Here is a 13,070-nt window from a genome sequence, read left to right on the forward strand (position 1 = left end):
TTCATCTCTCTCTTTATCTCTATCCTATCATCTATCTATCTATCTATCTATCTATCTATCTATCTATCTATATCTATCTATCTATCTATCTATCTATCATCTCCATGTATGTCCTATTGGTTTTGTTTCTCTGGAGAACCCTAATATAGAAGTCCTGAATGTAAACTTAGCCAAGCAACAAACATAAATTGAGACTGCAAAATACCTCTTTAAAACCCAGTTAAGATATGGCAGAGTTCAAGGCATTAGCCCCGAATGCACATTGTGTCATTCACCAAGTGAGAGTATTAATATCCATCACACAAGCATGCTGGGGGCTCAAATTAGATGACATATAAAACATTGGGCAAATCGTTAAAAAACTTTGTTATTAATTATAACTTTTATCTGAAGTAACTCATAAATGGTGATGACCTTAGCAGAAATATCCTAAGTGACTTTGCAATAATTTTAAAGTGGGAGACTATTACACCCCACAAACACATACAAACACGTACACACACTATGCACATGCTCACTACCTACAAATGCATAGACACACACAGACGCTGACATGTAAACACCTGTTTTGGGAAAAAACAGTAAAAGTTGACTGTTTAACTGTTAAACATTTTTATTGTGCAGGCTTGTAACCTTTATAGGACATGCATGATAAAAAATATTGTAAAATATATCAGTAAGCATATAAAAGTTCAGCAATCTTTTGGACCAATAATTGATTTGCATGAGGGACTAAGCATCTATGCAGAACAGACATGTCTTGGAATACACAGTTTACAGACTGAATCACAAAGCTATTTCCTAAGTGATTTTCTTCATATAAAGATAAAAATATCTTTACATTTAAAAAGTATGCAGTATAGCACATTTTCAGTTATGTACACAGTTTAAAAGTAAAACTATATCCATGCCAGTGTCTGTTTTAAATGCAAAAAAGTCAAAGTAGGTAACAGGTTTGGTAATTAAAGTGTCAGGAAAACTGGAAGAGGCAAAAATCAAGCGGAGTTCCAATAAGTGTATGAAAAAAAAAAAAAGCATAACTGAAGGTTTAAGAAAAGTCCCCAAGGGCAGAATCACAACATGAGCAGGAGGAATAAAAAGCTTTTGGATATACCAGGCAGCTTTCTGTATGACTCAGGTTTACAGGTGAAATTCCTCAGTTTGAGTTCAGAAGAATTTGAACTTATTCCAGCAAAACTACTTCAATCTTTTTATTACTGCCTCCTCCCCCATCTTCTTTCTGGGCAAAGGGACGCTTGGATTAGGTCCAAAGCTCCTGGCAGCGGGAGGGGCCATGTGTCACAGCATAACAGACGGTTGCAAGTGCTTTACTGAGCAGGGGTCACGTTTGCAGCAACTCTGATAGGCTCACACAATGGCCTCCGTTTTAGGGCCCCTCCCTGGAGGCCCACTGATCAGCTGAAAAGGGAACACAATGTTGAACCACTAAACCACCCCGGTGATGGATTAGTTTGGATTCAGGAAAGCGTGATTATTCTTGAAAATAAACGAAGCTGAATAGACATGCTGACCTCATTCAGCTGATGAGAGGCAGGGAAAGCTGGCTTCCAGGCCTGCCAGCCCACAGAGGGCTCAGCCCTATTGGTCCACTTTAATTCATTTCATCGGGCTAGTGTTGACCATACTCACTATGGATAAAGATGTTGCCTGATGAAGCCCAGACGTGAGCTTCACCAGACTCTGTAGCTCAGAGTCAGAAACACTCATGGAAAACTAGGTCATGGATATTCTAATTTTGGTCTTCAGGGAGGCTGCTGACCTAATGCGAGTTGCTGAGTTAGACCATGTTTGAAAAGGAAAATGTGAAAAACAGGAAGGCACTTAGGTCTCGTTATCTATAGAACAAATATTCAGGCACAGAAAATATCATAGGTTAAAATTTCAAGAAGAGTAAGGCATTAGTTGGATCATGAGAAGGCAGATTATGTTTTCTAACTTGTAAAGATCACTGGATCCTACTGGATTATGAAAGGAATGGCAGTAATCCGCTAACTCCTTAAACGATGGGAAAAGAGTTTGCTGAAAATCTGCCCACATACTTGTACACTCCATGGCATACCCTGGAATTCTTCCCTTAACATAAAATGACCAACATTTTAGAGTAGGCAGTTGAGGTTGTTGGTTCTTTTTTTTTTTTCTCCTCAGTTCTTCATATTTCTCTCAAATTATCTTTCAACAATATGTTCATATCTCAGCCAATAAAGCGATGGTTGATCCACATGCAAATAAAAAGGTAAGGAAAAAAATTTAAATGGGTTTTAAAAATTCAGATTGCCAAAAATAGATGAAATAGCTCAGAAGAGACATAATACTTATGAAAACTGAGAAAGTGATCTTTTTGTTCTCAACCAAGATAATTCATTCATAAACTGTTGCTGTATTAGCAAGTTGAAACTTGAAATTGGCACCAGGAAAATTAAAAGGAAAAAAAATCAGGTATACTTCTATCCTTGAAATGTCATTCATATTTCTTTCTGCAAGTTGATGCGGACATTGCTGAATATTTTCCCAACAGCTTCAAAGAGTGGGTCACAGACGGTGTGGACGTAGATGGAATAGACACGGCTGATGCACTGAATCTCAATCAGGAAGCTCTTAATGCATGGTACTACTGCCCAGATGTGCAGGAAAGAGAGAATGGCGAAGTAAATGCCCCAGATGAGCGCCATCGGGATGCCAAAGAGGGCAGACAGCAAGCGGTAAAACCAGTATTTTGTCACAGTGAAGGTGGTGAAGCTGGCCTTCCAAATGCCATCGAAACTGTGTGTCCCTTCTGGTTCTGCAATCACATCTTCGAAGTCAATCTAAAAGGAATAAGTGACAGAACATGAGCACGGAATAGAAGAAAAGAGAAAAAACCCACTATTCAGTATCCATAGACATATACTGTATTAGCATTTATGAGGTCGTTCTTTGTGAGATGCTTAAAGGGAACCAGCAGCATCAGCATCACTTGGAACTTGGAAACACAGATTTTTTCATATTTATTTTTTTGAGACAGGGTCTTGCTCTGTCACCCAGGCTGGAGTGCAGTGGCATGATCACGGCTCACTGCAGCTTCAACTTCCCAGGCTCAAGCAATCTGCCTACCTCAGCCTCTTAAGTAGCTGGGACCACAGGTGCATGCCACCACACTGGGCTAATCCTTTTTTTTTTTCAATTTTTGTTTTAAGAGATGGAGTCTCACTATATTGCCCAGGCTGGTCTTGAACCCCTGAGATCAAGGAATCCACCCACCTTGGCCTTCCGAGGAATTGGTATAATAGGATGAGCCACTAAGCTGACCTGAAGCACAGATATTTGGGTTCCCCTTGGGCCTTATTATCTCTCAAGGGTGGAACCTAGGATTTTTTTTTTAACATGTTCTCTAGGTGTGTCTCCACCACACAAAAGGTTGAGAACTGCAGCTCTAGAGAAAACCAAATGGATGTGATTAAATTTCTTGACTTAAAGTAAAACCCCCAAACATGGATAAGGATATGAGGCACTCAGTACAATGTAATGAACATGACATAATTTAACAGCCTTTGAAGACAACTTCACATGCAATGTTAAGGGGCAGTTAGTTCATAATTGGTTAATAATTCTTCAAATGCCCAGTTAGAATAATTACTTCAGGAAATTAGATCACGGTGAGCTGGGAGGCATCAAGAAGGCTTCATGAGGGGGGAGATTTGAGCAGGGCTTGGGCAATTGGGTATGATTTGGAGAGAGAGAAAAAAAGAACCTTGGAAATGTGTCAAAGCCCCAGGAACAAGCAACGGTGTCACAACGAGTGTCTCAGGCAGAGTAGACCTGTGTCACCAAGTCTGGAAAGACGGGTTGAGACCAGACTGAATATTATTTTACAGACAGTGGGGTCTATGGAAGATGTGGGAGCAGGGGAGTGTAGCCACAGTCGATACACTAGTTTATCAAGATGAGTCTGACAACCGTATGCACGGCGGGAGAAGGAGGAAAGAGACTTAAGGCAGGGAGACTGTTGTTGTCACTCAAGTTTGAAGGGCCAAGACTGGAAAGGTGGTCATAAAAAAAAGAAAAGAAAAGAAGTTTCCAGAGATGCTAAGGGAAGAATCCACAGGACTTGGTTAGCTCAAGGGTGGGGATGAAAGGAGCCAGAATGCAAATTTGGCCCCTTTGCCAATAGCTCTCCCAAGTACACGTTCACCCAAACAATTAATTACAGGAAGTTTTATCTCTCTGTAAAGGTTTATATAAACTACACTGAAGCATAGGATTAAAAACAGAATTACCAACAGAAAGGTAGGACAGAGCCAGTGCAACTGCTTGGCAGTGACAGCTATAGGAAGGGATTTAATGCAGTTTGAAATCCAAACAAGTGGATGACTGCCAGCAGCGACTCAGGCAGGCTCAGGATTAGGGAATGAGGACTGCCATGACTCCACGGACTTGCTCAGTGCCAAAAAGCCACCTTTGATTCGACAAAATAAAATGTCTTCTGGAAAAAGTACATGATGCTTACCAATTTTTAAAGTTTACTTTGTAGAACATTCTGTTTCTTGACTTATTGTCCAATGTTCTAATAATGTAATGTGAAAAACTGTGGTATGGCCACAATTATGTAAGTGAGCTTAAGTAGATTTATTGTCACTCATTTTTTCTTCACCCATTTGGATCTAGACACAGGGTAAACATTTACTTGTGTGTTTTAAAAGGTGGCAAATCAGGTCAATACTTTTATGAAGTTTCTGTGCAAATTATTTGTCTATTATGGGTTTGTGTTCTGACACTGCATTCTTCCCAAAACTATCAAAAATAAGAGGCTGTGGTTTTCCTGCATTTAACCGCAAGACACCTAAAGAATTTTATTTTTTAAAGATGTCTTTGTTTTGTAAGAGGATTTGAAGGCAGAATTAAAATAGTACAGCAGGTGTTCTTAATCTGGGGTCAAAAGATGGGCAATGGTCATCCATGACTGCCCTGAGATGGGTACACACATTTTGAGTGTATAATGGGAAATGATCCATCACTTTTATTAAAAATAGTCTGTTACCAAAGAAGGTCAGGAAGCAATTTACTGGGAGCAGAGGATTCCTACCTCTTTACAGAGCAGACCTGAAGCAGGTCTGCCTTGAGATCCTTTTCCTAGGAGGGGAAGAGTTGTGAATATTTGTTGACTGGTTATTATGATCAGACACTGTTCTCATTTAACTGACAACAACTCTGTAATATAGTATTCTCACTTTATAGAAAAAATGTGAGGTTCAGAATGCTAATGAGTTGTCCAGGTAAATGAGAGGTAGCTTTGGGGTTTAAATCTGGCCTGAAAGTTATCAACTTTCTTCAATATTGCACCACTTTACAAAAATGTTTTTCAAATTTTCTCTAAGGTGAGTATGCTATTTCATAATTAAAAGGCACATTAATAAAAATGAGTTAGCCAAATTTAACCCTCTGGTAACTGCAACATTTCTCACGGCATGTTCTTTGAGGACAGTGTTATGCCATATATACAATTGGTCTTTAGTGAAGATATTTATAAACATGAGTGTGTAAGATTTCTTAATAATAATTCTATTTTTCTAAGCATAAATTCAAATTATTTTTCAATGAATACATTGGAGATTCTTATACTTTCTTTTAAGTTGCTTACTAAATTTCTGATGCCTGTATTTTCAGTGAAACTGCATTTTCAGAAACTGCTAGTGAGCATGATTTACCCTCAAATGTCCAAGTGAATTTAGAGCAGGTCTCCAGTGGTAGAAAGCAACATGACAAAAATAACATGTTATATAAATATATTCAGTTAGTTATTGCTGCTTAGTCTTGAATATTTAAGGCAGTTTAAAAGAAAACTAAAATTACAGCCAATTAGGTGCAGCTGAGATAGAAAGCAAGGCCGGTTAAAGGAACAATAGAGTCAGAAATAAAGCTTAGTTTCTTTTTACCTCCATTTACATAGCAGTAATTAGTTTTAGAGGAGTACATGAGATAATTTATATAAAGTACTTAGTATGGGTGCAGAGCATAGCAATATGATTAGTAAATGCCCAATAGATAGTAGCATTTAAAAAAATTTCTTGGTTTTGGTGACTAGGCCAGCCTTCCTTCTTTCCTTCCTTCCTTCTCTCTCTTTCTTCTCTTTTCTTTCTTTCTTTCTTTCTTTCTTTCTTTCTTTCTTTCTTTCTTTCTTTTTCTTTCTTCTTTTTTCTTTCTTTCTTCTTCTTTCTTTCTTTCTTTCTTTCTTCTTTCTTCTTTCTTCTTTCTTCTTTCTTTCTTTTTCTTTCCTCTCTTTCTCTCTCTCTTTCTTCCTTCCTTCCCTCCCTCCCTCCCTCCCTTCTTTCTTTCTCCTTCCTTCCTTCCTTCCTTCCTTCCTTCCTTCCTTCCTTCCTTCCTTCCTTTCTCTGTCACCCAGGCTAGAGTGAGTGGCACGATCACTGCCCACTGTAGCCTTGACCTCCTGGGCTCAAGCGATCCTCCCACCTTAGCCCCCAGAATAGCTGGAACTACAGCCATGCATCACTGGCTAATTTTTTTTTTTGTAGAGATGAGAAGGTCTCACTATGTTTCCTAGGCTGATCTCGAACGCCTGAGCTCAAGCAATTCTCCTGTCTTGGCCTCCCAAAGTGTTGAGATTACAGAAGTGAGCCACTGCACCAGGCTGTGACTCGGTTTTTAAATAGACAATTGTAATAAGAGGAACTATCAGCTGCAAAGCACATAAGGACTGTGAATTTAAACCCCACCAGTGGCTCAAAAGAGCTAATTTCCACTTGTAGTAGTCTTCACCATGACCCACTGAAGTGCATGTCATTCTTCCCACTTTACAGATGAGAATACTGCCGGGGGGTAAGAAATTATCCAAGGTCACAGAGATGATAAGTGACAAAGCTAGAACTTGTCATATTTCAAGTCTGTGCTCTTTTTGCCTTTGTATTCCTGAGACCACAAGCCTCCTTTACAATCGTCTTATTTGCTTAATTTTCACCCAGATAGATATGCTTCCTAAAATATTCCCATTTTGATCATTAAAATAATTATTCTTGTTAATGTTTCCACTTTATGTTAGGACATCTGGTACCTAGGATGTTTTGCATCCTAGGTACTGGTACTAGTACATTATTGGCACTGATTGTATTTTTATGGCTCTGAACAGTATGTTCTCACAATCCTGGGCACCCAGCCAGGGACTCTCATGCTAACTGACAGATATGGAAACCGAGGCCCAGAACGATTAAAATGAGACAGACATTCTCAAGATCCCAAGTGAATCAATGGAAAGGCTGCTATTAGAACTCTAATTTCCCGATTCCCAGGTCTATATCCAGCCTTGTGCTTCATACTTTTTCCCTAGGGAGTGACATCACCCTCCCCATGTACCTTCTCTGTCTACTCCATTTATATCTCTAGGTCTTCTTTAAATCTCTCATTGCTTTCTAAGGCATTGACTTGAAAGGTATCTTTGTGTGAGTTTACGAGAAATGTCCATTCTACAGTGTGAACACGGACATTTTTGTACATCTATTCATGGTAAAAAAACAGAAAGGAATATTTTTTACAAATCCAAGTATATTTTGACACGTATTCAGAATGCACTGAATCCAACAAAGTTCAGCTAAATAATTGGTCATTGTATTTAAGGGAGTTCGGAGTTCCACATCAATCAAAGCACACCTGCTTCAGCAGATTCACAGATATTTAAAGCTAAAGGGATTCTTAAAGCATTAGAGTCACATTTGAGACAGAGAAATTGAAGACCAAAGTCGTCAGATGACTGGACCAAGTATACCTTCCCATTTAATGGCAGCACTGGATTGCAGTTGAGGCTTAGGAACCCTCCTGGGCTCTTCCACTGCTGCTTGCTATCATCACACAGCCTTGATCAGTCTAGGTGCTACATTCTGGATACCTGCGCCTGAAATTCAACATCCTCAGGCTATCATGAGGTCCCACAGGTTTATTGTTGAGTGGATGATGGTGTCTCTTTCTCACAATCCCTAATGGGTTCGTTGTTCACATTTAACATCAGTTTGATTTATCTCTCATTGAAACAATCACTCTCGAGTCCCGTTTCCTAGGGGACTGACTCCACTTGCCCTTCTACAAGGGCTGGTCTTGCTTGGAGCAGCACTGTATGTGCTCACTTAGAGTTTGAGCAGAACAAGAATTAAGAATTTGCTTAAAACCTCAATGCTCAAGAGGTGTAGGTGCCATTAGTTTCTCAGAGTGGGATGCCTCAGATGAGGCTGAGCTACTCCTCCAACAACCAACTTTCTGTTCTGTAATTTATGGAATAAGTTTGGCCTTCTGGAGAGAATTATTATGCAGACCTAAAGATGAAAGGCATAAATGTACTTCAGTGATATTTTTGTGTCTCAACAGACACTTTATAAGGAGTTAACAGTTTACATTTCTAGATTTTTATAAATGACATGAAATACCTTTGTGCAGCATTGGCTTATGATACTACAATTTCGGAAACATGAATTAACACAAATCAAGCAGCAGATGTCAAGAAAAGCAATCTGTCTTGTTGTGTTTTGATAATACTTGGCTGATGCAGTAAATCTCAGATTTCATTCTGTTCAATGTATCTGAAGGCAATATTTGAAAAACAGTTTACATGTGCACAGGATTTTTAAAATATAGAATCTTTTCTGGGTTTCAAAATCTGGACATTTTATTTTGAATAAGGAATTTTCAAGAAGGAAACCTAAGTACATTTGAGATTTCATAAGTAATGATCTTACACATTATGTTTCTATTGGAAAATACCTTTTTAGACTGCTATTAGAAATTGTGATTGTACTGGTTATATAGAACACATAAAAAACAACACATAAGATGTTTACAGAAGACTTGTTTGTTGCCTGCCCAAAATTTACATTCCCACTTCTCTGCCAACAGGATCCTGATAGATTCGGGTAATGGTAATAATCCTTTGATTTCAGAGATGAGTCACAGTTGGTTTAGACTTGCCATGATAATGTTAGTCTTCTTGGTGAGTGATTGGTTTAAGGCGGGCATGTGACTCAGTTCTGGCCAATGAGATCTAAGTGAAATCTGCTAGAGGGGACTTCCAGGGAAGCTTTGTCTTCCTTATGAAAAGAGACAGAGGCATATGGCATGACTCTTTGCCCTTTTCTTCCTGCTTAGAATATGAGGTGTTGCCTATGTTGTGATTGTGAGGTGACATGCATGATTAGAAGGCCAAGAAAATAGAAAAGATGCTGCTTTTGCCATTATCAAGCTACTGAAGCAAGGCCAGCAGCTGCCCACTCCTAGACTTTTACTTATGTGACATAGATATACTTTTATTTTTAAGCCACAGCTGTTTAGGTTTTTAGTTACCTGTAGCAGAAAGCATTCTCAAAACACTCTTTCCTGTTGGCTTGCATGTTAGTCATACATTTCTTCTTTTAGAAACATGAGCTTAATTTCTGGCCTCAACATATCTTTTCAACACTACTGGACTCTATTACCACAATACACTGCCTGCCTAAACTGTATCAGAAAATGTTTTCTTTACATTGATAGAAGTTTTAGTAAAGCACAAATGGGATGGTACATCAACTAAGACTGTGACAAATTAATATATTCTTTCCATTTAGAAAAATCACACTTAGCTGCAATAGACAGCATCTAAGATGGATATCAATGACCCTCTCTGCTGGTGTTCATTCCCTTGCATAATGCCATCCCTCTAAGTGTGGGCTGGACTTAGTGATTTGCTTCTAAATAATAAAACACAGCAAAAGTGATGGTGTATCACTTCTGAGATGAGGTTGCAAAAGACTGGGACATTCACCTTGCTTGCCTTTCTTGTTCTCTCACTTGCTTGCTCTACTGGAAAGTAGCTGCCATGTTGTGAGTTGCCCTGTGGAGAGGTCCATGTGGAAAGGAACTGAGAGAGGGATCTGGCTAACAACCATTGACACATGGAGGCTCTCAGTCTGACAGCCTAAGAGGAACTGAATCCCACCATTGGCCACATGAGTGTGCTTAGACATGGATCTTTCCCCAGCTCAGCCTTGAGAGGGCCCTAGGCCTGAGACCTGGATTGCAGCCCCTGAGAGACCCTGAGCAGAACCATTAAATTAAATCACTTTGATTCCTAACACACAGAAACTGTGGAGGATCAATGGTAGTTGTTCTAAGTGATTCAATTTTGAGGGTGATTTGTTATGTAGCTAGACAATTAATATAATTCCAAAACAAACTACTTTTGATGATGATTTCTTATTTTCCACTTTCTTACCCTTTTCTATTAGACAATTCAGTTTTCATGTTTACAGAAAAATGTATGCAATGAATGTCTATCAGATGCCATGGAATTTGGTCCTGGGACAAAGTCCAGAAATAGGTGAGAAGGAAATATAGCATTTACAACTTTCTACAATTCATACCAAACAGAATATCAGAAAAAATTTAGGCTATAGATAGTGTTTGGGTCGAAGTATCAGCCCATATACCTAAAGTGGCTTGGATTTATACCCAGGCATGCACCAAAGACCAAGAGCCAGCTCCATCAATCCAAATTTCAACTCTGGAATATAATGCTCCATTCAGCACTAGCACAGGGTTCTCATTTCTCAGGGGTTCTCAGCAAAAGAATCACCTGGTGAAAGTGCTTGTTAAAATCCAGATTCTCCAGCCCCATTTCAAAATCGGATCAGACTGTCTGGGGTGGGGCCTGGGGATCTGTATTTTTACCAGGATTGCCCTTTGTCTCATGCAAAAGACTGGAGTGTGCCATGTTCCCTTGGATTTAATTACAGCTCCTTTTTGCATATGCCATTCTTTCTCCTCCACTCCTGACAGCCCTAGTTTGTCCCCTGCTCCTTTCTGGGAGCTCCTCATGTGCTGGATGGCATCTGGACGCCAGTGGATAAATGAGTGGAGCTACTTTTTGAGAGGCTTTTGCTAATTTAAACCCATAAATATGTATTACTGGGTAAAGATAAATGACCATTATTTACTATGAAAACACACAAATGGACAATAGAAATATTGACTTATTGTCATTATTCTAAACCCTACATAAACACTTTAAAAAAGAATTAAATACATACTTGTAAAATCCTAATGTATATGTCAAACCCAGTCATACAGAGAGAGGGTTTAGACCAATTTCGAACTCCCTTCTTTGTTCCCACACATATTTTTAACACGTTGAGCTTCCTTTGAAGTCGGTAGAATAAATGTTGTGTGTGAGTGTGTGTGCAGAGGAGGTTGAGAAATAGCACAATTAAATGTTACCAGAACAAGGAACTTTGCTCTAATACCCATGTGTTTCCTCAGAGGCAATCTTTACTGGGCCAAACTGGCACCTCTGGGGAAAGGCTGCAGTGCTCTTGTGGCCCCTACTGAAAACAGGAGGCCTGGATTGTACTGTAGATGCCTGTGTTGACGGGGGTTCCCAGGGATATCCACCTAGACCCCTAGGAAAAATGTAAACCTCTGGAAGGAGTATTGACTCTTATTCTTGGGCTTGAACATTGGTTGCCTTGGAGTGACAGATACTAAGTAACCTCCCCAGGTGGAAGCAGGGGTTTCCAGGGTTTCAGGATGGAAGAGGGCAAACAGGTGGGTATTCATCTACCTTTGTGAGCAGCTGAAGAGGGTTAGAGTGTGGGGTGATGGGTGAGGAGGGGACCTGCAGTCACTGACCTGAGCATCCAGCTTGGAACCTAGAGCCTGTCTCTTTGAAATGACCTCCCTCTTGTTGCTTCCCAGTCATTACAGCAGCCTCAGAATAATATTTTACATTGATAGTGTCCTATTTCACTCATCTGCTTCTCTTCACAAGTTTGTGAAGATCTAGATCACTTTTATATCAAGAATTGTCTTTTACGTCTTTTGTAAAGTCCTTTATTTCCCCACTGAAGGAAGGTCACTTGACTAAGTGACTGCATCAAGACCAGGACTTAGGGCAAGGTCTGTGTCTACTACAAACATCTACTATACTATCTACTATAGTATCCTCTATAATACCTAGTGGTACTATGCACATGTTAATTAGCATATAAATATTTCTTTGTAGGCATTTTTTTTAATATACTTTAAGTTCTAGGGTACATGTGCACAACGTGTAGGTTTGTTACATATGTATACATGTGCCATATTGGTATGCTGCACCCATTAACTCATCATTCACATTAGGTATATCTCCTAATGCTATCCCTCCCCCATCCCTCCACCCCACGACAGGCCCCGGTGTGTGATGTTCCCCTTCCGGTGTTCAAGTGATGTCATTGTTCAATTCCCACCCAGTAGGCATATTTTAAAGGAACTATAAATGCCGATTGAAAGGATGTAGCCATATATAACATTTTACCAACCATAATATTATCTCTTATTAATTCTTTGCCTGGTATTATAAGCACACTTTGATATATATATATATATTTATTTTTAGCATACTCTTTTATCCCATTATTTTATTTTAAATGATTTAAAATTCATTTAAAATAAAATAAATAAAATAATAAATAAAAATCATTTTATTTTAAATGATTTTCTTATTCACCATAGCTCTAAAATACCACAACCATTCTCAAAATGAAATGGAGGTTGATTATCACTCAAGTCACTTGGACAGCATGGAAAGCCCACTGACAAGGGGATAATTCAAGCTCAGAAGTCTTCACCTTTAAAGAAAAACAATTTAGAAAACATAGGTTGAAGCATGTTTTGTGCTTGTTTGGGTTTTCTGCCATAACCTGAATCACTGCAGTTGTGTAGACCTGGCCCCAAAGTGGTGGACATGCACTGGAATATGATGAGGAGGGGGCTTCAGGGAGGAGGCAGGAGAAGCAGCCCAGGCCCAGCCCTGCTGGGGAAGGGACAGGGGAGAAAAGTGACTTTGTCCTTTGGTGGTCCTCTTGCCTCCACTCTTCCTCATGTTTTCCCATGTGTGTGTGCGTGTCTGTGTATGTGCATGTCTGTGTATATGTGTTTGTACAGGAAAAGAGGCATATACATAACACGTACTTTAGAATGACTTCAGGTGACTGTGTTTTCTTTTCTGGCGTGGGTGGGAAGGATGCATAGAACAAGGGACAGCATTATCTCCAGTGTCCTTTATG

General features: G+C 39.4%; 1 protein-coding gene across 3 annotated transcripts in view; it reads right to left on the minus strand.

Annotated features, from left to right (window-relative positions):
* Nucleotides 1-595: 595 nt before the first annotated feature.
* The window catches only part of CAV1 (caveolin 1), a 36,167-nt gene continuing 23,692 nt past the window's right edge, over nt 596-13,070 (minus strand). For all 3 annotated transcript variants that reach the window (XM_033194294.1, XM_033194293.1, XM_033194295.1), the window contains exon 3: nt 596-2,825. In XM_033194294.1, the coding sequence (XP_033050185.1) occupies nt 2,484-2,825 (342 nt within the window). In that variant the 3' untranslated portion in view covers nt 596-2,483. The remainder of the gene's footprint in view (nt 2,826-13,070) is intronic.

Source organism: Trachypithecus francoisi, unplaced genomic scaffold, assembly GCF_009764315.1.
Source record: "Trachypithecus francoisi isolate TF-2019V2 unplaced genomic scaffold, Tfra_2.0 Lachesis_group4, whole genome shotgun sequence".
In the NCBI taxonomy this organism is placed as follows: domain Eukaryota; kingdom Metazoa; phylum Chordata; class Mammalia; order Primates; family Cercopithecidae; genus Trachypithecus; species Trachypithecus francoisi.